Below are 25,449 nucleotides of genomic sequence, written 5' to 3'. Positions count from 1 at the left end.
AGCCGGCTGCAATTAATTGATAGAGTATCAGTACATCTGGTATGAGATCGGTTCAAGGAGACTCAGTACATCTCTTGAACCAACTCTCGATTCAGTACCAGTATATACGGTATGTCCTATATGAGGTAGTATGCACTGGTACAGTAGACCTTTTTTTTTTTTTTTTCTTTCAATCTTCATTTGTTTCAATCAGCGATCGCGATGATTTCAAGATTGTACCTCTCTAGTTCGACCCAAAATGAGTCATGGTCTCCGATGAGTAACATTGTACATTGGATACACTGACTTCACTATTCTGCTTGCCGTATATTACGCAATTTAAAATATCTTGTATCGACCTCAAGTCTTTCCTCTTCCCATTGACCCTCCGGTCCACCCGGAGCCGAGTCGATCCATTTTCCACAACCCACGGTCCCGCAAATCCATAAACATAGAACGTCGCAGTGTAATGAGCATCGTTGGACCGCAAACTTTATCCGTCACGACGCGCAAGAAAGCGCCTGCCGAAAGCATGCCGAGGACCCGCGAGGTCGTCTGCCGTGTCGTCACAAACAAGCGGTTCCCGGACGACAAAGGAAGCCCCCCGCCCGGGAACTTTTGGCCGTCCCTTGCCGTCTCCATTCTGCCCAAAACTTTCTTCGGTTTCCCATTCATTGCCGTCTCCATCCATTTATGGGACCATTTGCCTTTAAGAAAATTGCCCAATCTACTTTTCCCCCCTACATATATGCTTTCCATTGCCCAGAAGTAAGTAGCAAGCTGACTTGAGAAGGCTCTGGATCTTGAGAGCATAATGGGCGGTTGTGTGGGTAAGAGCAGTTCAGTTCACCCTTTGGAGCCCCGTGGACTACTTCGAAGCTTGCAGACATCGAAAGGCTCGCACCGGATCAAGGTTCGGATGACAGCGAGGGAGTTCAAGGAGCTTGCCTCGCAGAGGAGCGAAGCTGAAATCGGGCAGCTAATCCTCGAAGGATGCTTGAGAGGGAGGTGGCAGGCTACGTCTGTTAGTCATGTGTGCAGGAAGAAAGAGTTAGACTTGCCAAGGAGATTGGAGACTATCAAGGAGGAGGAGCTCGGTTGATGTTGTTTTGACCTTTTCTTGGGACCATTAACAAGCAGTGGATTTCTCGCATATGCTCCCATATACCATCATAAGGAAGGCTTCTCCACCTTTTTTTTTTTTCTTTTTCTTTTTTTTTTTCCTTTTTCCTTTTGCATTTGTATGTACAAGAAAAAGGTCCTAAATATAGGATCTGACAATTAATTTTTACAATCTAACTAAATAGCCTGAGCCATTTCTCCAAAATTCCAACAACTGCAAGCTGCTGCTATTCTTCTCATCTCCCTTGCTCCACAGTAGAGACCAAGAACACCAGAACAGATTCGAAAATAGGGTTGGAAATTATTCAATTTCTTCTGGTTCCGGACCTGTTAAGCCTTTACCTATATGAGAATCATGACAGATGCAATTTCTGACCTCGTACCAGCATTCAATCAACGTTAAGCATAGATAACATCAAATATGCAAGATCAGATTGTTCTTAACAAATAGTAGCGATCAGTGATTACTAACAACATTCCCACACCGATGAAGTCCCTAATCGTGAAACAGGTATATAAATCAACCCAAACCACCCGAGATGAGGGTTTTCTTCATTGGTACGTGAAAATTTAACCAGAGAAAGTTCATGAACTTCGAAGCAAACCACCTTCCGGTTACAGCCAGTAGGTGTAGCAGGATGCAAGCTTTCCTTTCATAATCAATAGAAGAAATTGATAAGAAGCAACGAGAACAGCTTCATCCAGCAAGAATTCAAGGGCTATAGAGTAGGCAAGATTTTTGGACAACCGATAGTTTATTTCAAAGATATCCGGGGGATATTTGTTCCATTGTCTACTGATAAAGGTTCAAAGCCTCACGTCCCAACCCATCTGGCTATGGCTAGCAGGTGTAGCAGGATGCAAGCTTTCCTTTCATAATCAATAGAAGAAATTGATAAGAAGCAACGAGAACAGCTTCATCCAGCAAGAATTCAAGGGCTATAGAGTTGGCAAGATTTTTGGACAACCGATAGTTTCGTTCAAAGATATCCGGGGGATATTTGTTCCATTGTCTACTGATAAAGGTTCAAAGCCTCACGTCCCAACCCATCTGGCTATGGCTAACAGGTGTAGCAGGATGCAAGCTTTCCTTTTTCATAATCAATAGAAGTAATTGATAAGAAGCAACCAGAGCAGCTTCCTCCAGCACGAATTCAAGGGTTATCGAGTCAGCAAGATTTTTGGACAACTGATAGTTTCTTTCATAGATATCCGGAGGATATTTGTTCCATTGTCGACTGATAAATGTCAAAAGCCTCACGTCCCAACCAACTCTATGTGCCAGAAAAGAACAATCCATCCCCCCAGACAGAAAGATTTGCCAAAGGTGCTAAACATTAAAAAAAAAAAAAAAAACTACATAGAAACAACTTATAAACCAAGAGAGATATACCTTAAAATTCCTTTATATTGTGTATATATATAAGAGCGCTATCAGCCATGTCATGGACCTAAAAGTTTCAATGCATGGGTTGGCGAGGACCTCGTGGCCGCACAGGTGTCTTCGATGGGCTTACCCTAAAATGTTCACAAGTAGATGAGCCTAAGACCAATGAAAAACAAAACATCCATAAATTCAAAGAAGATGCAAGAAAGCATACCTTATTGGCAAGGATCCCAGTATTGAGCCACTTAAGTCGAGGGCAAAAGTTGCACTCTCAGCCTGCAATGGCATTTTTAAAAATGTATTTTGGCATCAAATTTGTGCTTAAAATGCATAAGTGGGATTGCACAATACTTGAGCAGACTCAAGATCCAAGGGCCCAAATAAGCATATTATTTAAGAAAAGGATCTCAAGCACCTTCACAAGATCGAATCAGTAAGTTGATAAGAAAGGAGCGAGGAGGCGGAGAGATGGCCTAGCAATCATAGATTGGACAACTCTACACAGCTTCCTAATTTCATTAATGCTCAGGGTGCAAGAACATGAGAAAAAAATTGATCTGCATTCAACAAATCCAAAAACTTATAAATACACAGAAAAGACACAAATCAGATCATTTAGTATATGATAGCCTTCGGCAATGAGCTCTAGATCCCATCTCCATCCTCTGGCAGATGAACCAAGCCTCTAACCTTTCTATATTCTGAAACGAATACTTATTAAGGCAGATGTTGCATTATAGTAAGTTCTTAATATATCACTCAATCATCAGTACCTTGTTTCTCATTCAACTGAAGTTCTCCAATTTTTCCATAATTCTACCTAATTCTAATCTCTGACAGATCTGCCATCAGAACATCCAGATATTACAATAGAAATATGACAGTGTTAATCATCCTATGGAGATCATCTGAAGTATAACAGTACCTAAGAAATGTGATCCATCAATGAATTTTAACTCACATAACAATTTTCCTTAGTGGACTGAGCAGGCCAAGTAACATACAGGTATGACATATACAGTGAAAATCACTCGAGCAGTCCCCCAGAAGCTAACTGAAAAGAATGTAATTGGATCACATCCAATTCACAAGGGTTGGGGGTTTTTCTTTTCAGTGTCAAAAGCCTATTTTGCTGTCCAAAGTTCACAAGAACCAGGTTTACAACCTTCTCGGGTGACTTTTAGGGTGTGCATGTCATGTTCCTCTCACAATATACTGCAACCGGGAATATATCGAAAGTTTTATATTTAACAGCAATCAAACCAACTATACATACATATATATATGTACACACACACACACACATGTGTGTGTGTGTAAGGTCAGCAATAGCCTAAAGGTCTTCATAGAACAGCATTTGAAAGCCATGAAACCAACAGGTTAAATTCCAAAAACATATCTCCAAACAAGGAAAGCAAAAACTGCAATATAACATCCATATCATAAAGAACTAAACCAAAGTCAATGTTTTAGTTCCTAACTAAAAATTACAGCAATCCAAGATCCAGGTTTAGAAAGATCTGGAGAATCCAACTGCATGTCACCAGTATAGAATGATCATTCCAAATGCGCTCAGCACAACAAAGACCTTATAAAGATATGGTTGCACACTGGCCAGCCTGGGATTGGCTTCTCCAGAGACCTGCCTGCTTCTAGAAATATCTGCAGCTACAGTTCCTAATTTTCAATCCTCATGATTACTCAAATTAGATTTCTTCATACGTTTAAACTATGGCAGGCTAGCATAAAAGGAATCCTAAATTTACCCGACTTGAGTACAACGGAGAAACTTTCCTTAAGTTGGAATTTCCATGATTTTATGTATGCAAAAATCCTGCATCCTCCAAAATTCAAGTATGGTGATTTCTTCATCATAGCAAAACTCAAGCTTACCTAGATTAATAATGTAATATGCCAAATAAATATATAACAATATCATGAAGATATATTGGCAAACAACTCGTGTTCAAACCCTCTTAAAATTTATCCTATAACTAAAATCTTCAGCTGTTGCCACAAGCATTTGCACGCGCATTATAACTAGTCCTTTTAAACAGATCTTGGGAAAGCTTTGGCCTGAACATCACTTCTTCATGCACAGGAGTTAAAATTGGATCATTTGCAACCTCAGTTTAGCTTCATAACAGAATGGTAAAGTCTATGAGAGAAATGTCACTTTTTTTTATCAGAGATGCTCTGCATGATGTTTAAAACACCAAATGAGACAGGTAGAATCTAAAATTTTAATCCATGACTTACCATCCCAATTCCTTAGAAATAGGTAGAACTAACCAATAGTATGTTCCTCAAAGTATAAAATACAACTTTTCTAAACTTGCAGGTATTGAAAGCATTGAGAGGACCTATCCAATAAGCAAAGCATCGTCCTTTCATTAAAAGGCCAAAAGCAAGTTATGAAGGACTGAGGATGGACTACAATGTACAGAAGGGCCTGAAGGGTTTGGAAAACTATCTTTTGGATGATAAAAAAAATACGTTATCATCATGCTAACAAAAACAAGGTAGATAAATGTTTTCAAAAACCTTGTCAACTGTTTGGTGGTCCATAGCACTCCTATAACAGAAATTCATTTAGCAGATTATAGTGAGATTTAGTAGAGGAAAACTAGGGCTAATAATAGCGGAGATCAATGATAAATGTAAAAGAGGAGGATGAAATGGGAAACAAGAGGGCTGAACATGACCAAAATCTTTTTCAAACAAAATATTCCAAATGAAACTCTGAAATATAGACCAAAACTAGTATACTTGTTTATGACTAGAGTTTCAATATAGTTTGACACTGAAAAGGACTCCTTACACTGGAAAGTGGATCTCCAAAACAAATCAACTAATGTCACACAAATTAAGATCCCAAAAGATTAGGATCTAAATCATATCCTATCAACCATTTATTTACCCATTTTGGCCTTATATAGGAAACAAAAGATAAAGGTTTAGGCACTAGTCACTGTAAATGATATTAGAGCATGAGAAGTGTTGAACAGTAAAAAAATTGAGGGGGAAAAAGAAGAAAAATATTTGCTAAAACATTTTTGCTCAATTAGATAAAAAAGAAGGGCTATATATAAAGTAAACTAAATAAAAACTTTTTAGGCCCCATATCACATATAGTCATAACTATAGCTTGGATGAGTCTAATAAACATGTCTGCATCCACAAGTCCAAGCTGATCCATGCACACAGCTATATTGGGCCAAAGCCCACATCCTAAATTGCACTGGCCATACGGGTCATTTGATGAACCAAGCCCAAGCATATTCTGGGTCATGAAATATGATAGCAAAGAAAACTTGGCAAAGGACCTCCCGTTGGACATTCAACAACTACTAGCAAACCATCAATGTACAACCAGGGCATTGAGAACCATGCTCCATGAATCTAATATCTAGCAATAAATTACTAAACTTGTAATCCACTTGCATTATATCATGGGACATGATGCCTCTGAGGATCAAAAATACTAAACTCTTTTTCAAGATTCGCAATCTCAATACCAAACCCTATAATGGTACCATGCTAGTAAAGTATCAGTACATCTACTACGGGGGTCAGTTCAACATACAGAGTCTCAGTACACCCCAAGTACAGACTCTCGAATCAATACTAGTAAGGTATGGTACACCATGTATGGGATAGTATGCCCTGGTACAGCGACCCTTGCTTTTTTTCTCAAGTTTAATTTGTTTCATATCACTTACAGATATTCTGTCTTTAATATAAAGTTTGTGTTATCATCTGAATCACTCCAAAATAGATCGACATACATAAATAATTAAAGAAAAAATTAGTGTAACTGCATGAGAAAGAACAATTGATGTAAACAGTACCAAATATTGTTCTTTGGTTTTTCATCAGCAAAATGAAATCTCAAAATAATTTAAAATTTTAAACTTTTCAAGTTTTTCTTTGGCAGATTCTTGGATCAAAGCCATAAGATTACCTACAATAACTGAACAAAAGAAATGGTAAAGCAAAAAACTGCTGAAATCTAGTAAAAATCATGAAACAGCAAATGGTATTAGATAAAATCAGCTTTGAGAGGACAAGAAATGCAAATTCATGCATGCTATGATACAAAAGGTAGACTTTTGGTTTCTTTGAATCCTTTCATTTTGCCATACTTATATCGTAAAATTTCAGCAGCAAGAATTTTTCCTTGTGGCAAAGACAACTATCCACTTTCAAGGCAAAAAGTTACACATGGATGGTGATGGTTCAGCATCAATGCAGAAAGCTAGAGATACTAACCATCACAAACTCGACAAATGCAATGCGGGTGGAATGATGATGGTCTCCAAGCAATCTCAAGCGATAGACCTGTACCATACAAGATGTCACAACCTACTATAACAATAGCAATAACAACAAGAGCAGCAGCAACAATCATAATAGACCAAAATTTGCACATAGAGACAGCAAACCTCTCCACATATGGTCTCAAAGAAGAGTTTGACTTCTGCCTGTGACACCTGCATAGAGTAAGCAGGATTGATGGGAAAAGTGGTTCTGAAGATTCATAAAAGTTGTCATATAAAATTTGAAAGAATGATTCGACAAACTTATAGTCTACCTTCTTGTCAATATTTGTACAATAAACAGTCCTTGCACACATTTCACGTTCATCATCAGACTAAGGCCACAGCAATGGTTATATAGTCAACCACTAATTAGTAAGATATCAAGAGAAGGAATAGATTCGACACATAATAAGTATGGTATCTCTAGAGAAGTAGCAAAATGTTTTCAATTCTCTTACCCTTGGCAAAAATGTTGGGTTAACAGGTGCAATCGCAGTTTTGGAAGGAAGCACCCTTACTGGGTAAAATCCAAGCACAGTTCCCGACAGCTTTAAGGCAGCCCTTGCACCTTCTGAAGTTGCATCAGCCCATGACAACAATCAATGATATTTAAACTTTTTAAGATGAGAAGCTAAGCATGCAAATACATGTAAATATTGGTAATTACCCTCATCAGTAAACTCTATGAAAGCAAAACGAAGAACAGAGTTTGGATCCCCGCATATACGGCAGTCAACAACCTTTGGCAGCAAGGAAAAGATAAAACTTTATATGCGTTAAATTCCATACAAATTCAAAGGAAATGAAAAAATATATTTACCTGTCCACACTTAATGAAAAGTGCTGCAAGCTGTTCTTCAGTAACCTAAATACATCAAACATTTCTCCTTGTTAAAATGAAGGATGAAAGCAATGAGGTAAACAGAACTTTTTTTGCATTAAAAAAAAAAAACTAACAGTGGCATAAACAAAAAATAAACTTGCTAGCCTTAATCCAGAAATCATGTAAATCAAGCAATACTAATTTTTTGATGTCTGTTTTACAAGTGATGCAGAAGTTTCATAAACCATAACTTATCAAAACAAAGTGCAAAACAAACAGCTGCACAGATCATAGTTACTGATGATGTTTCCCATAGTAACTTGCTCCCATGTTCTTTTCTCAAAACAGCCAGTGCTGGTTTCTTCATACCCTTTGATGCAATGCTTAGTAAGGGCTAATTAGCCTACTGACACTCTGCATTGTGGATTACAATAAAGAAAGAGCTAGTTCAAAACAATTTTATTTTGCAAAAATAATGGAGGCATAGAAATCATCAGATAGGCCTTGGGAATTTACTTGGATCCCTACAATGGGGTCCTCTTGATTACTGGGTGTAGATACAGTGTGGTTAGAGAGAGACAGAGAGAGAGAGGGGGGGGGAGAGAGAGACGCGAGAATGACTACTTGCATTGAAATTCACAAACGAAATGGAAGGACAATAGGGAGCTTCAACATTTTATGGCAAAAGAATGTCCGCTAGGAAGCAAGGATGCTTCAAATCACATGCTGTGTCTGCACAGATACATATCCAATATAGATAATTGGGTACTTCTTGAACACATGCACGATACTTCATTATATATCCTATTTTTCAAAATTTAGAATGGAAAAACTCTGGTTATTTTCTGGATACACTAGAAATATTTGTTTTGGAGGTTATAAACTCTCTCTCTCTCTCTCTCTCTCTCTCTCTCTCTCTTTTAATCTTAAACTTTTAATGGTGAATGGTCAGCTGTTGTCTATGATATTAATATAAAATGCGAGATATGGTTTGGGATCTAAGGATTTGAATGACTAAATGATGAGCTTATAGAAGTTGATGCTAGTATATAAAAAATGGACTTAGTTATGTTGATAGCCTACTATGCTTTATTCTTTTTAAATATATAAACATCTATACATGTGTGTATGTGTACAATACAAGTATAAAATATATACATACATTGACTTATCCTAGTCATATCATATCCTACCTTTTCAAGATTGGTTGTAACAACATATCTGTATAATGTCATGTACTTATTCTACACGTGTCCATGCATCATAGATAATCACATGGGTGGGCCAAAAATGGACTTCGATTAAAGTATTAACTTGTAACATTAAAGCCATGAGATGTGAAGAAAGAAATTTTCATAGCAAACAATCTAAACGATGCTCATGAGATTCTTATCATCTTCTTGCAAGAGCTACTGATCGTGTGAATTTAATCAAACATGCTTAAATTTAGTGAATTTTTAAGCATGGATAATATTTTAGCACCATAGGATACGTCTTGATATAGTTGGGCATTGCCAATGACCCCAAAGGATGTCGTCCTTGTTATATAGGACCTAATGTAGAATCCCAAGTGTTCGAGAGTGACATGGTGACACAATGTGCCCCAGTTTTCATCTAGTAAGAAAGTAGTGAGTAATAAATCTGAGTAAAAATCAAGGCAATCAAGGATATATTAATCAATAATGCTTTTAAGGAGTGTTTCACATGGCACCTTGCTAAATTCGGAGTAGAGTCTACACAATCTACACCATTCATACATAAAAGCCATCAGATTCTCAACAGGATAATAATGCTTGAGAACCATTAAGTTATTGCAGCACGCAAGAGTTCATTTGCCATATGATCATGCAAACATCTCGCATAAAATGTATAAAGAAGTGGAATATGCATAGTTCTAGTTATGGATTTTTCGGACAAGATTGATCTTCTGCAAACATCTATACCAATATTTGGTAGCAAATAAAGGCTCGGACAAAATGAGTTGGTTAGCCAGGCTAGAAAACCTTCTTGGGGAGGAGATATGGAGAAAAAGGCTTGATTTGGTTTGCTAGAGAAAGAAGGGGAAGAAAACATAATCCCATACTAGCATTTAGTGATAAATGATTGAAGGCAAGAATATCAAGTGGAGCATCATTTAGCCCTTTAAAAAAAGCTAATGAAGCATGAATACAAATATAGGATAAGGACATGGATACACAATGACGAAGCTAAGACACATCCATGAATATTATATAATTATACACACACACACACACACACACACACACACATATAATGTTCTATGCATAAATGCGCCACATAGATATACATATGCACATAGATATAAAAAAAAAAAATTAAAAAGCATTGTCAGCTTTGAAACTAACATAGTTATACTTATACAACAACAACTTTTACAAGCTTATCATTTACTCATCATTCAAATCCATAAAACCCCAACCCGTACTTCATACTTCAATATTAACATGGACTACAAATTTTGACCACCATTAAAAGGTTAACACTAAAATTTAAAGAAAACAAAGAAAATTCTCACCCTCACTGTTGAAGGTTTCAAGAAAGTATCTCAAGCGATGTTCCCCATATCGATTGGTATCGTACCAAGCGTACCGTATCATGCTGGTACCGAATCAGGATATAGCCTCATATTGTATAGATACTGGGTATGCCTCGCCGTCTCGTACCATACCATATACTGGCTCCAAAATAGGATGGTACCAGTATGGGATTCGGCATTGAGATGGCGAATCTTGAGTGCTCAAGTGCATCTATGAAGTATATAGAGTGTTCTTTTCTAAATTTTGAAACATATGATAATTAACACACAAATCAAATACATATCCAATGAGTATCCAATAAGTATCAGTATCTAATACAAACATAGCATGTGATTTGAAGCATTTGTGCTTCCTAAAGAAAAAGAAATAGAGGATAAACAATACCAAGGAGTAGAGATCGACAAATAGTCCCGAACCGAGTGATTCAAGGTGGACCAAACTAAACCGAACAATTATCGAGACGGTTTAGCCAGTCGATTCAATGAAGTGGCTCTTTTATATATAAAAATTCTGCTGCCCTCTCTCTCTTAATTCTTCCAACTTCTCTCCCTCCCCCCCTCATGATCTCTCCCTCCCCCATGCCTCTCCCTCCCCCATGCCTCTCCCTCAATCTCCCAATCTCTTAATTCCTAATCTCTTCAAGAGCCTGATGACTAGGGTTAGGGACCCACAACCAAGAACACCTCTCTGCCCCCTCTTTCCAATCTCCCATTCTCTCGATTCCCCCCTCCCTCTCTCCCTATCTCCTAATCTTCCAGTCTCTCAATTCCCCTCTCCCTCTCTCTCTCTCCCTCCCTCTCACTCCCCCTCTCTCCATCTCTCTCGCTCCCTCTCCTCCTACCCCCTCTCCCTCTCCCTAGCTCTAGTACATCTTGGTTTGGTATGGTACCATATTAAACAGATCACCGGCCGATACATCCCTCAGTACCAATAGCATGAACCTTGCTCAGGAGAATCCCAATGTCTTCCAGATCCTTACACTATAAGAGGGTTAAATAACACTACAAAGGACTTGACCTAGTGAAGCTTGAGGCAATGGATTTATGAGATTGCAAAAAAGTTTTTACAAGAAAATTTTCAAGATTACCTTGAAGCTACCAATAAATGGCTAAGCCAAAAAGGAAGTCGGTAAAGAAGGATATGTTTTAAATGCTTATCCTTATATTAAAGTGAGGATATAAATACAGACTCAAATGCTTTTTTTTTTGAAACAGACCCACATAAAACTAGCTTAGCCTACCCAACCTCACCTAGCTTAGTCCAATTTTTGCTAGAGTTCACCTATGATTTTCAACCTAAGGGACAAGGTCAAGCCTAGAAACTTAAACCCGAATTGAAATAAGGTCCATCTCAAGTTGGATATTTTTAACCCAGATCAACCTAGCCTGATAATATGCAATTTTTTTCAAATTTTGTATAATGTTTATTATTATATCATCTATTCTATCGTGAAATTTTAAAAAAAAGGAAAGAGGGGAATTGGGAGAGTCCAATCCACAATCACCCTGATCCTACCTCTTCTTTCACCCTTGGATCTCCTATGTTTGCCCACAATGCCGCCTAACCAACTACACCCCAGTCACCACCTCCTCATCCTTCTCTCGCCCTCCCCCTCACCTAGATAGCTGCCACCACCGCATCCTCTCTCTCTTGCCCCACCCCAACCACCAATACCAACCAGCCACCATGGCTACCTCCATTCTCTCGTACCACGACCTTAGCTAGCCACCTCCTCTTCCTCTTTCTCTCTCTACCTTCCCCCAATCAACCATTTCCCACCAACACCTCTCTCTCCCCACCCCACCATCACCAAGCCAACCAACCTCATAGCCTTCTCACTCTTAGCACCTCACCCCTAGCTAGCCGCCTCTTCCTCCTCTCTCGACCTCATCCAAGTCGATTGTTTGCCATCAATGCCTCCTCTCCCTCTCTATGTCCTCCCCGGCCGACCACTTCCAACTCCTCTCTATAGTTCAGCAAACCTACAAGGTCATCCCATCCCCCATGCATCTGGCCAATCCACAGAGAACAAGAGCTCTGTCACTTTCTTTTCCATTATGTCAGGTTGGGGTCAATTCATGCTAATCAAGCCAAGCTTAAGAATGTATAAATTCTGTCAAGCTGGCTCAAGCAACAACTTTCAGGCTCAAGGCTTGGCTAGGTCAAGACAACCTCAACCTTGAGTTTTTTGTCTTGATATTTACCCTCGGCCGATCTTGAACCCAAAACGGCTCTATAAATGCCTAGGTCTATTTTGAAACATAGAGGCAAGGTATAGTTCGAGTTTGTAGTTATCTTTAAGTTCTAGCTCATGTGTTTTCATCAATGGAACATGGCAATTTGATGGTTGCAGATTCATGTTACAGCCAAAGAAACAATAATTCTACCAAATATAAATTACAAAATAGAGTATGACTGCACAAAGCACAAAATTTTTTAAGTACGTTTCTAGTCAAGGGACAAACATATGTTTCTTAGTGTAATGTTTGTTTCTTCATCAAACAAAGGAAAATAGACCAAAAAAAAATAAAACTCCTTTTATGTGCTTGTTGAAGTTGTGAAGCACGGGATCCCCAAATAAATTCGTTTGATGGAATTATGAAACTTCATATTTAGTGGGTTTAGTGGTTCAACATGTGCAAAACATTACTATACTTCATAAACAAGCTTGTGACTCACAAACAACTTGAGATGCTCATTGCTCAATTGCATTGAATTTTTTCATAATAAAGCATTAATATTGCTACAACTGCATGGGCGAGCATAGCAAGGCAAACAAGGTGCTGAATTGAACTATGTAGAGGTTCCAAGGTGCAATAGGAAGATGAATAACTAGAATTGCTGGTTTGGTACATCTAGGAAGCATAATTGAGACTCAATCTGGAAAAGGGAGACTAGATATTCATCTAAAAATTTCTGAAGAAAGGAAGGATGTGAGACCTTTTGTTGCTTCACTTAGGTAGCAGTATGGATGGATTGCTGACTGTAGGGAGTTAAGGTTAAAAAAGATTGTTTGATCTCGTAGGTTCTATATAAAATACTTCTGTTATGGGATTTATATTGATGGGTTAGGACAGCAGTATAGATCTACCATGAGATACAACAGGATACGTGTGTTGACAAAGAGATCATGGAGCATTTCTATTGAGCCTTTTAAATTATTTCACATCCTTAGGCCCACACCCAAGACCTTGTTTCAGATCTGGATTCTTCTTATCCTCCCAGCCATGGTCTTTACTAGATCAATAACCAACCAATATCACTGCATAAGGAAATTAGAAACTCTACAGCCTATTTCTTGAAATAGATGCCCTTCAGTTTCATTTTCTCAGAGAAGATAGATGATGAAACTCATCAGTTATATTCATCTGCCACATTTCTAAATTGTTATTTAACATAGTCAAGGTGAAGTGAGTGGTCATTAAGACCTCCAACTTCAAACTTATATGTCAATACTCAGTTCAACAAAATCATTTCTTATAGGTGAGCAAATTTCATGATCTCTAAAGTAAATATTTGACAATTTTGCAAGAAAGGAATGGTTTTTTCACATATACAGAAAATGGCTCCCTGCTTCGTTCTGCTATCAGGACAAGAATGATACCACTAGGCAAACATCTGCGGATTGACAGTTTATGGCACTTGACCATTGATTTGGATAGAACATGGAAAAATCTACACTGACATGTTTCTACATCAGAAGTGTTGTCAAACTATGATAGGTTGAGACTAATTTTATGTTTGTGGCTCTGAAGGATCTCAATTGGGTTGTCATTGTTGTTTATCTTAGAGTACTTGTTGTCATACCATGATAAGTTGAGGCTAGTTTTGTGTTTGTGGTGCTGAAGGATCTCAATTGGGTTCTTAAGATTATTGACGGTTGTTGCAATGTCTTTTTTGAAAATATATTGTTTTTTGATTCTATACTAAGTCTTTTCTGGCTGTTATGAGTTGCTAAGCAGTGGTTCAAAATCTGATACTTTTCCTGTCATTATGCTTTTTAATCAACAGTTATTGCTTTATGCTCCATCTCGCTATTGGCCGACCCACTTTTGCTAAAACTTTGGTTTATACATTGGGTTTGCAAACAGTAAATAGGTTTTCTTATGTTTTTTGTGATGTCCATTTATTGGACATTAGCATCATGCACATGTGAACCACAACTGAGTGGTTCAAATTTCTGTTGATCCATGAGATAAAGGCTTTGATGATGGAGTTTGATCTCTCATAGTGTGTTTGTCCATTGAAGTCTCCAAGGGTTACAATGGAACCCTATGATGAATATATCCCATGTAAGTATCAATAAATAAATTTCCCACTAATTATTGATCCTCAACACTAAATCATTTTCGACACATGCTTTCAAGGGATATAGATCCAAGGTTAGGATGTGGTAATTAGTTTCCTTCATCCTACTAGGGGTTACATAAGGGTCTCAGAAACTAGCAGCTGACTGCATTGGTGCAGAGTTTGCATCATACAGAATAGAGATTTACTCCTAATACTCTCTGTAGTTATCCTTGGAGTTTTGGGGGATTGTTTTGACTGTTCTTGTTTTCATATTATTATGTTCTAAGATGAAATGGTACCCTATAATGAAATTTTTAAAAAAAATTCATTTTAGGTAAAAATTGGATTTAACATTGTGTAAATCTCAAAAGAAATTTCAACATGAAATGGCCTTATTTTGCTGAAAATTAAGAAGGGATTAGAAGAAGAGAAAGATGAAGATGAATAGAAGAAAATGGAGGAGAAAAAGTCAATGGATTAGACATGAGAAAAGACTAATGGACTTAGTATTCATTAGAAACAAAAAGGAAAATAGTTTTCCTGCTTCAAAGTTCAGCTAAGCACCTGATCCATACAAAACAGACACCATACAATTCCAACTCCACTTTCTAATCCTAAAAGTGCTCCAACTTGCTTGACAATGTACCACAAACTTCCTCAATATAATTCCAGCAAAACTAACCTATAATAAATATTTTTCAGCTATGTTCCCCCAAATAGATAGTCTATTGTGAATTGATCAACTAAAATGATCAGATTTCTCCAATTCTCCAACTCCCAAAGAAGCGATTTATCTCTGCTTGTTCTGAAATAGAAGCAATTAGTTGAAACTTGAAAATGTCATGAACACTACAAAACTTATGCGTGCATATTGTCATTCTGCAAATAAACTCTCACTTACTTTTGCCCAAATCATGATTACAAATCTTGGTCATTTCTTTCCGGCCTCTGTCCAGAAATTCACATTTTCATATAGTTGAATTTTCAACTTCCTTGTCTATAGGATGGATCACCAATATAATCACAATTTGTAACATTATAACTATATGTCTTCTTTTTTATAAAACAAAATAATGAGAAAACAGACCTTCACCTTATCTTTTCTATGCTCTCCAACATCAAAAGGGCAAAAAAAGGAAAAAGAAATGAAAGGTTTATCCATTTCCCCAAGTTGAAAAAGGATTTCCTTCTTCTGCTTCTAGCCACCTTCATTAGGGGTGAGCACGAATTAAGTCAAGTTGGTTTAAAAATAAACCCAAAACCAAACTAATTTAAACCCGTTTTTTTAAACTGAAACTGAAACCGAACCAACCATATACACTTGAAACCGACCCAAAAAAATTCGGTTCAGTTCAAATCAGTTTATTGGGTCAACTTTGAATGGGTTGGGCTAAATGGGCTCAGCTAAGTCTAAACATAAAAATTCCATACCATAAAGGGTTGATGTTCAATGGCCTAGGCTAAATGGGCTAGTCTAGGTCTAAACATCAAAATTACATTTTATATACAAGATAAAAGATAAGAAAAATTTTAAAATTGAAATACCTATACAAATAGACACACACATATAGGTCGGGTCGATTTGGAGATATATATATATATAGATAGATAGATAGATAGATAGATATACAATATATACACATACATACATACATACATACATATAGGTCAAGTTGGATTAGGCCGGTCGGATCAATTTCAATCGGTTGTGTGAAAACTAAAACCAAAACCAAACCAATTTTTTTTTCTTCAAGCCTTTCTTAAACTGGCACCAAACCAAATTTAAGAAAAACCAATATAAACTGAAGCAAAGAGACCGGTTCATGTCAGGTTCATGGTTTGACAAGTTTTTTGCACACCCATAACCATCATTTGCTATTGACACAAAATGACAAAAGCAATACTATTAACTATTTCTTTAGCAGGTACTTCAAAGCTATAAAGTCCACAACTTTTCTATTTCTAAAAAGTTTGTCCTGCACAAATCATCTTTATCCTCTTTGCTTGCTCTTTTTACCCCTTTAGTGATTTAATTTCAAACTAATATCCCCATGTCCTAAGCTTCAATATTAAAACCAAACTCACACGTTGCATCGTTAAATAACTGTGCAAAACAATTAAAAAGATCTAACTAGTCAAATATATAGAGTGAAGGCTAATAAATAGAAGACTGATGAACAAAATCAGATTCAATGCAGCATATAAAGCCAATTATATAAAAACTCTAATTACTTTTTGCAATTTGATAATCAATGAACTAAGAGGCATGATGAGTGAAGGTCAATAATTGAGATCAACTCTACATAGTGATGAGGAAATGCATGACAAGAGGACTGAATACAAAAACTCTTCGGACTCGATGGGTCAGCGAGAAGAGAAGGGGGGAAGTATGGTCAACAGGAAAATGAAGGAACTCTTCTTCCTGGTTGAAGTTTTCAAAGGAGAGAGATTGAAAAGTGGCATTCTCATGGGCACAAAATTCTCATATTTCATGGAAAAGAAAAACCCGATAGGTTATGTCGGTTTTTTGGTTTTCCCATGTGTTGGAATTGGGATTCTTTTTTTCCACAAATGCCCTTAAAGCCATGAATAGAATGGGATAAGATCCTTTCTTTTATTAATGGCATAATAGGTATTTTATATGGCTTTTCCAAGAAAGCAGATGCTTAACCAAACATAAAGCATTCTAGGATGAGTCGCTTTCCCATGGTCCACCAAATAATACCAAAACCACTTTCTTGGGCATCATATTCCCATGAATCAGCTACCCAGAAAAAATATTTCAGTGAGAAAAAATTCTTCCCACGAAACAATTAAGCCCTTCATGGATCATAATCTAAGGAGAAACTAAACTAAGTGAACTAAAAGACCAACAACCAATACATCATCACAATTAGAGAGGTTCTACACAAACATATAAATATATGAATATGTGTGTGTGTGTATGTGTATGTATATGTATATATATGTGTGTGTATACATATATATGTATATATAAGCACATACATATGTATGTACGTATCCATGGCCATGACATGATGCGTACTATTTAGATGACCAAATATATGGATGTTGCACTTATCATATATAATAGAAACTTAGCCTTGATATGCAAAGGGCAATGGCATGAGACAATTGAGATCTGAAGGCAGTTGCAGTTAGGGATGGCAATTTGGTCCGACCCATCGGGTACCCAATCCGACCCGACCCGAATGGGGCGGATTTTATCCAACCTGATTATAACCCAGGTTGGGTATGGGTTTTAAGGGGGAAAAAAATCCGAAACGGGTACGAGTCAGGTAATAGTATGCCCCGCCTCGAACCTGACCCTATGTATATACCCAACACAACCCTAGCCATCTAAGCTTCTCGTATTCGATCGCTCCGCCTCCCTCAAGCTTCCTCATTCGACCGCTCTGCCTCCCAACCGATTAGGACTCTTGAAGATGGAAAAAAAAAAGAAAATCAAGAGAAAAGACTCCCCTAAGCTTCCCTATTCGGCCACTCCAAGCCTCCCATTCGATTGGGGCTTCTGAGGATTGGAAAAAAAACAAAGGAAAACTATGAGAAAACGAAGGAAAAATCAAGGAAAACAAAAGAACAGCAGAAAAAATTGAGAGGTAAGACCTTTTCCCACATAGATTGTCTTGTTTTTGCTTTTCACTTCTTTTTTCTTTTCATTTCTTTCTCTTTTTCGGAGATTTGTGGGAATGGAGAGCACCTGTGGGAGATCGGAGAGATCGAAAGGGTTTCTTAAGTCCCAATGGGATTTTTTCCCTGTTCGGCCACTCCAAGCCTCCCACCCGATTGGGACTCTTGAGGATGGAGAAAGCCAAAGGAAAAACTGAGAGAAAACAAAGGGAAAATCAAGGAAAACAAAGAAAAAGTGGAAAAAATTGAGAGGTAAGACCTTTTCCCACATAGGTTGTCATTTTTTCTTTTTGCTTCTTTTTCTTTTCTTTTCATTAATATTTTCAAAGATCTATGGGAAAGGAGAGCACTTAAGAGAGGTTAGAAGGGTTTCCTAAGTTCCGATTGGTTTTTTTCTCAAGTGTATGAGGTTCTGTGCAAGTTATGGTGGTGTGAGTTGGTTCCTTAAGGTTTTGAGAGATTAATCTTGGTAGAAGCATGATATTTTGTAGGGTTGGAGACATGGTAGAGGTGAATGAAGGCCCCTATAGAATTTTTTTTTTAACTATATAGGGATTTCAGGTATATCCGACCCGATCCGACCCAACCCATTCTTGGAGTCCGACCTGACCTGACCCAAGACGGGTACAGGAAGAGTAGGGTATGGATTTTATCTGGTGGGGCAGGTACGAATATTGGTTGATCCAACCCATACCCAACCCGTTGCCACCCCTAGTTGAAGTGATAAAGCACTTATTGCTAAGAATGGACATGGGGAAGTAATAGCATTAATTGTCTCTTGGAATAAATGACAGCTAATTTCAACTAGACATATAAAAATAGAACCCCTTCACAACTTATAAAATATAGACAAACCTTTCCTTTTGGTAGTCAATGGATCGTAATTCATAAAAATTGAAGTCATACAGTAAGTAATAATCATACAAATTACAATTATCTTGTTGATTGATCTTGAATTGAAAGAAAAATGCTATTATATCAAATGTGAAGTGTGAATAGAGTACAAAAGATGACCAAAAATAACATACAATTTTAACAAGCTGGAGCAGGTTATTTTAACAAGAAGCATGCACCCTTAAATTGCAAACTTGTGTTTAAGTACATCATGCTTCACAATGAAGGTTCTCAGATAAAATGTAGACAACAATTGTGAGAAGGCATTAGTGAAACATGTAGTGGCAAAGTACATATATCAACAAAGCAAGGCCCTAAGTGTTAGAGGGTGTCAACTTCCTTCTCTAAGCTCTCACAATATGCTATACACAAGAAAAAATTCATGAAAACCACAAGAATAAGATACGTAGAGCTAGTTTGGCAAATGCAACTTTATTAAGCCGCATTTAGGAACCTTAATTATATTTTTTCCTTTCAAGACGAATCTAATAAGGCTGCTAATGACTTTTTTTAACCTTCTAGAATGGATCATGCAATCTTAAATAAATCAATACAAAGAGAAAACCGTGGGATATTTAGCAAATAAAAGTACTAGCTTGATGACCACAAAATTGGGTTTTTCAATTTTCCCATGGGTTGGAATTGGGATTCTTTTTTTCCAAAAGTGCCCTTAAAGCCATGAATAAAGTGGGATAAGGTCTTTTCTTTTATTAATGATATAATAGATATTTTATACGGCTTTCTCCAGAAAGCAAATGCTTAACCAAACATAAAGCATTCTAGAATATGTCTCTTTCCCATGGTCAACTAAAAAATGACCAAAACCACTTTCTTAGGCATCATATTCCCACGAATCAGCTTCCCAAGAAATATATTTCAGTGAGAAAGAATTCTTTTCACAAACCAAATTGAGCTCTTCATGGATCATAATCTAAGGAGAAACTAAACTAAGTGAACCAACCCTCTGTTTGGTACAAAGGATGGATGGAAAGAAGGATAGGTTGAGGAAGAACGGATGAGAGAGAAGATGGATGGATCTTCCATTCATCCTTTCATATGTTTAGTGAAACATGGAAAGATGGATAGAAATAATTTCCTTCTCTATTTAGTATAAGAAAAATGAAAAGGAGGATGGATGATATTTATATAATATTTTTACTAGACTATCCTTTGATAAAAATATTACTATTATCAACTCATAATACTTATTTATACTAAAAAAGTGAACAATATATAAATTTATAATCATTATAACTATGATTATATGAAAAATTATATAAATATTTAATTTAATTTAATAAATAATTTTATAAATTAAATATTAATTAATTGATTGTTAATTAATATAAATAACTAATAAAATAATAATTTAATTTAAATAGTTAATAAATATTATACAAATAGTTAATTAAAAATAGCAAATAAAAATAGAGAAATAGAAGATAATTCTAATTATTTAATTATAATTATTGAAATTAAGTATTAAAATTAAAATAATTAGTAATAAAATTTAATAGTATGTGATTAATAATATATATATATATATATATAAATAATATGAATGAAAAAGTGAAGAAATATTATAGTTTTGTCAAAAAAATTAATGAGAGATAATTTTGTCAATGCAAAAATCCATCCATCATGCCCATCGATCCTTTTTCATCCATTCTTCCTATAACTTTTGAATCAAAAAGTGGATGGAAGCCATCCATCCTTCCAACCTCATCCATCCACCCTCTCATGCCCCCAACCAAACATAAGATAAAAGACCAGCAAGCAATACATCATCACAATTAGAGAGGTTCTACACAAACATATAAATATATGAATGTGTATGTGTATGTATATGTGTATATATGTATATATGTGTGTGTGTATACGTATATATATGCACATACGTATGTATGTATGTATCCATGGCCAGGACATGATGCGTACTATTTAGATGACCAAATACATGGATGTTGCACTTATCATATATAATAGAAACTTAGCCATGATATGCCAAGGGCAATGGCATGAGATAATTGACATCTGAAGGCAGTTGAAGTGATAAAGCACTTACCGCTAGGAATGGAAGTGGGGAAGTAATAGCATTAATCGTCTCTTGGAATAAATGACTACTAATTTCGACTAGACATATAAAAATGGAACCCCTTCACAACTTATAAAATATAGATAAACCTTTCCTTTTGGTAGTCAATGGATCGTAATTCATAAAAATTAAAGTCATGCAGTAAGTAATAATGGTACAAATTACAATTATCTTGTTGATTGATCTTGAATTGAAAGAAAATGCTATTATATGAAATGTGAAGTGTGGATAGAGTACAAAAGATGACCAAAAATAACATACAATTTTAACAAGCTGGAGCAGGTTATTTTAACAAGAAGCATGTACCCTTAAATTGCAAAGTTGCGATGTTTAAGTACATCATGCTTCACAATGAAGGTTCTCTGATAAAATGTAGACAACTATTGTGAGGAGGCATAGTGAAACATGTAGTGGTGAAGTACATATATCAACAAAGTAGGGCCCTAAGTGTTAGAGGGTGTCAACTTCCTTCTCTAAGCTCTCACAATATGCTATACACAAGAAAAAATTCATGAAACAATAAGATATGTAGAGCTAGTTTGCCAAATGCAACTTTATTAAGCCAGATTTAGGAACCTTAATCATAATTTTTCCTTTCAAGACAAATCTAATAAGGCTGCTAACGGCTTCTTTTAACCTTCTAGAATGGATCATGCGATCTTAAATAAATCAATACAAAGAGAAAACAGTGGGATATTCAGCAAATTAAAGTACTAGCTTGATGACAACTGAACAAACAATCAAGCATTTGGTTTTTCTTTATTTCAGTATATAATTCAAACTTAAAGCATCCTCACCCTTGTTCTTTTTCTCAAAATACATCCTTTGGTCCTAAAAAAAAAAAAATAGAAAGCAAGTGATTCACAACTTTTGGCATGCTTGTTTGAAAATCATATTTTTTCCATAAACATACAAAAGCATGAAAAATATGTTTATCAAGCAAGTCCCCACCATGCATATGTTTCGCACAATAGACACAGATGGCTGATAATTACTATATCAGCTGTCTTGACCACTATAAGGCAACATTAAATCTTACCAATAGCTGACATGGATCTTACAAATTTGTGTTTAGAGTTATCATAGCAAAAACTTAGCATCATGCTTTACCCAAAAAAAAAGGAAAAAAAAAAAAGCACCATTAAGTATCAATATTGAATAACTTCATAATCTATTTTTATATAATACATACACTATAAAAAATGAGCTAATTTAACTCTACATGTATTCTGCTATTTATTTACACTATACTTAGTAAATCTTACATTTATCACAAATTATTTCATTTTTCATATACCATTTAAAACATTTCATTATATATGATCTTTCATTCAGATCAGATCTGCAGTTGTAAAAAAGAAGATAGATGAAACCACTGAGTCTAGAATTCACAATACAAATCATTACTAAAAAATTGAACAGGGATCCAATACTTTCCAAGAAACTTTAAGTGACGGTGTTCAAAGATTCCATTAAAGATTTAAAAAAAGGAAGAAACTCTTTCATAACAGATTTTAGGTGACCCAAGTCATCTCCTTTTTCAAATGGTTAGCACTTATAAGCTTCTTGGTCTTTGTTCTTTCAATCTGTGTGCTGTATATAAATAAGTTGCAGGCTTAACACAATTCCATAAGCAAACACTACAACAGCAACTCCACTCACCAACCCAAGCCCCTCATCATCATCATCATCATCATCATAATAATAATAATAATAACAACCACAATTATTATCTAGCTTACACGTGCTAAGACCAATGAAACCCAAACATTTAACACTGATCCAATTTTTTCCTAACAATTACAAATTTCCATCAACACATAGATATCATCCATCATTCCACACTCTATAAGCACTTTATAGCTACTGTAATGCAATAATAGCTTCCATAACCTCTCCATCATCATATTCTGCTGAAGCCTAACCTACACAAACCTACACAATTTCATAACTAAACGCCAAAACGCCACCCTATTGACTGAAATATTCTCTAAACTGATACATCATTAGCTCTATGACATTTCAAGCACTTACAAACTACAGCAAATTCCAATAAAAGATGAAGCAGAAAAAGCAAAAAATTCCAAAAACATTAGGATCTTCATTCAATGAGGACAAATGTCAGCAGGCATGAATCACAGCAAACTCTAGTTATCTCAGTGAGTCGAAGGATATCTAGAATAAAACTAATTCCGGAAGAACTAAAAACTCTGGCCAGAGAGTATTTACCTGATGATCAATATGAGCAACATAAACCGTTCTCCTTATCACTTCCTCTCGCTGTGCCAAACTCGTCCGGCTGTTCATTCGACGCTTTCCCTGGCCATATCCGTTTTTCTTCTTCTTTCAACAAAAAATACATAAATGAATAAATCATTGTAAGAGAAGAAAAATAGAAACCATAACATCCGTATATTAGAGAGAAAATAGATGAAATTAGGATAGCTATTGGGGTCAAAACACTTACCCGCCTTCCACCACCGACATTTGCGCCGCCATTCGCCCCACCGTTTTGCGACCCAAAGCCATTAGAATAAAACCCGGCGACATCGCCGGCGACGGCGGCGTATCCATGGTTGGTAAGGGACGTGGGCACGAACTCCTCCGCCATCGGGTTCAGCTTCGAGAGCAGCTCCTCCAAATCCCTCATCTCGCTCTTGAACCCCTCGCCACCGCCGCCGCCCGCCGCCGCCGCCGCCTCGTCCCCGCTCCTCCCAACAACGACCCCGTTGGCCCGCTGCGCCACCATCCCCGTCCCGCTCCTCGCCAGGCCCTTCACCAGGCCGCCGTCGCCGGCGCCAGCCGCGCGGTGCTGCGTAGGTTGGAACTGCTGAACCCTCATGTAGAAGGCGGCGGTGGCGGGGTCGTGGTGGGGACGGAGGACGGGGATGCCGCCGGAGGGCTCCACCATCCGGCCCACTGGCTGGCGGGCTTCCAGATCCTTGGGGCCGTGCGAGTCCGGCGCTCCGCCGGCGTCGTAATCCCGGCTTGAGGACCTCGCATTCGCCTCGAGATCGACGCCGCCCGTGTTCTCAACAACGGCCATGATCTCTTGGTTTCTTTCTTCTCTGTTCTTCCCTTCCTCTTCGCAGCCGCTATTTAGAGAGCGCGGACGGAGATTAGGAGGGAGAAGAGAGGTAGGCGCACCGGTAGGATCCCCGCACCGCCAAGACGGGGAGAAGCCAGTCGAGGGGTGGGGATCAGAGAGATGAGGTCATCGGATCGTCCGTTCCCCCTCTTCTTCGCCTTTCTATGTTTTCCTTTTGATTTCTTTCCTTTTCTGTAATCCTATGAGCTTAGGATGGGCAGCTCTAAACCTCTCTAATTTCTTTTTGAATTTTCGTTTCAAACTAAAAAAAAACAAAAGCCAACTCCTACCAAAAAAAAAAACAAAAGAACTACCGAACACCCCAAGGACCATCACATACATGGAGGCATGGGCATGCATAACAGTTGGCATACGTGGAGCGCGCGGACTGGCCTTGGCGTTCGCGGAGCACGATGGGGTACGTGCCTCGTATAGCTAACACGCCTTTTCTTTAAATACAAAAATCTTCTTACCATATAAATTTATTACATTTACATGTAATAACCCATAAAATCTGCAACAGTGGAACCATTCATCCCACATGAAAAATCGAAATTATATTTTGATAGAGAGAATGGTGCACATATTTTGTTACATTTTTTATAATTATTATATTACATAAAATTATTTTAATTATTTTTTAAAAAAATTGATGTGATATTTAGATCTTATTTAAGATTAATGATTTGATTAATATCCTATGGAATTATGGGTTAAAGCATTGGGATAAAAGAAGCATAATTATGGCTGTTCAATCAAAAATTTTTCAAATTGTTGGGCATAAATAAAATTTTTTTCTATATCAGGATGTTTGTGTAATTTTTCATTTTAAGGAAGAGATGGATTTAAGGCCTCCGCGTTGCATGCACCAGATGCAATTGGATCGTATAAATCTCATGGTGGATAACATGCCACGTGACAGCTCGTATTTCATCGATTTTTTATTGCACACTTTCTATCGCGTATATGCTTTGAAATTTGTTCTGATTCGCTTGTATCCGATGTATGCAATAATTTTTTGGGTTCTAAAAGGGTTGGGAAAATTATAGGTCGGCCGCTGGGCGATCAGCCGTACCTGACCGGACAGGATTGGGGGAACGGATCGGCTGTCTTGTCTAGAACAGCAAACGCTCATGTTGCGTGAATGGCACACAGCGTTGGGCTGTCAGGCATCCAAGATGGTACCATGGTCATGGAAAGGCAAAAATGACTTTCTCTAGAAATTTGGTAAAATAGCAAT

The 25,449-nt window shown here is 37.2% G+C and overlaps 1 protein-coding gene across 4 annotated transcripts; it reads right to left on the bottom strand.

The window, feature by feature from the left end:
* Nucleotides 1-256: 256 nt before the first annotated feature.
* LOC105059294 (polyadenylate-binding protein-interacting protein 11) lies at nucleotides 257-24,436 on the bottom strand. Of its 4 annotated transcripts, none has more exons than XR_834264.4 (11): nucleotides 23,589-24,436; nucleotides 23,351-23,464; nucleotides 7,631-7,675; nucleotides 7,478-7,550; nucleotides 7,269-7,381; nucleotides 7,083-7,142; nucleotides 6,934-6,981; nucleotides 6,761-6,829; nucleotides 2,703-2,764; nucleotides 2,495-2,619; nucleotides 257-1,443 (listed from the first exon to the last, which is right to left on the bottom strand). XR_834264.4 is itself a non-coding variant. In XM_010942544.4 (10 exons), exons 1-10 carry the CDS (start codon nucleotides 24,165-24,167, stop codon nucleotides 2,562-2,564), a joined length of 1,221 nt encoding a protein of 406 aa, XP_010940846.1. In that variant the 5' UTR covers nucleotides 24,168-24,436; the 3' UTR covers nucleotides 2,280-2,561. The 4 variants fall into 4 exon arrangements, 2 of the variants coding, with proteins under 2 accessions (XP_010940846.1, XP_010940847.1); XR_834265.4 differs by having other exon boundaries at nucleotides 257-1,428; XM_010942544.4 differs by lacking the exon at nucleotides 257-1,443 and having other exon boundaries at nucleotides 2,280-2,619.
* Between the last annotated feature and the right edge of the window lie 1,013 nt (nucleotides 24,437-25,449).

The sequence above is a fragment of the Elaeis guineensis genome, chromosome 16, assembly GCF_000442705.2.
Source record: "Elaeis guineensis isolate ETL-2024a chromosome 16, EG11, whole genome shotgun sequence".
NCBI classification, from domain to species: Eukaryota; Viridiplantae; Streptophyta; class Magnoliopsida; order Arecales; family Arecaceae; genus Elaeis; species Elaeis guineensis.
The sequence above is the reverse complement of the archived record's forward strand: the minus strand, read 5'-3'. Positions and strand labels throughout refer to the sequence as shown.

Coding starts and splice junctions, on each gene's coding strand:
- LOC105059294 (XM_010942544.4), bottom strand. CDS start 24,167: ATGGCCGTTGTTGAGAACACGGGCGGCGTCGATCTCGAGGCGAATGCG. Junction 6,830..6,933: donor TTGAGACCATATGTGGAGAG/GTTTGCTGTCTC, acceptor TGTATGGTACAG/GTCTATCGCTTGAGATTGCT. Junction 2,620..2,702: donor CTGGGATCCTTGCCAATAAG/GTATGCTTTCTT, acceptor TGAACATTTTAG/GGTAAGCCCATCGAAGACAC.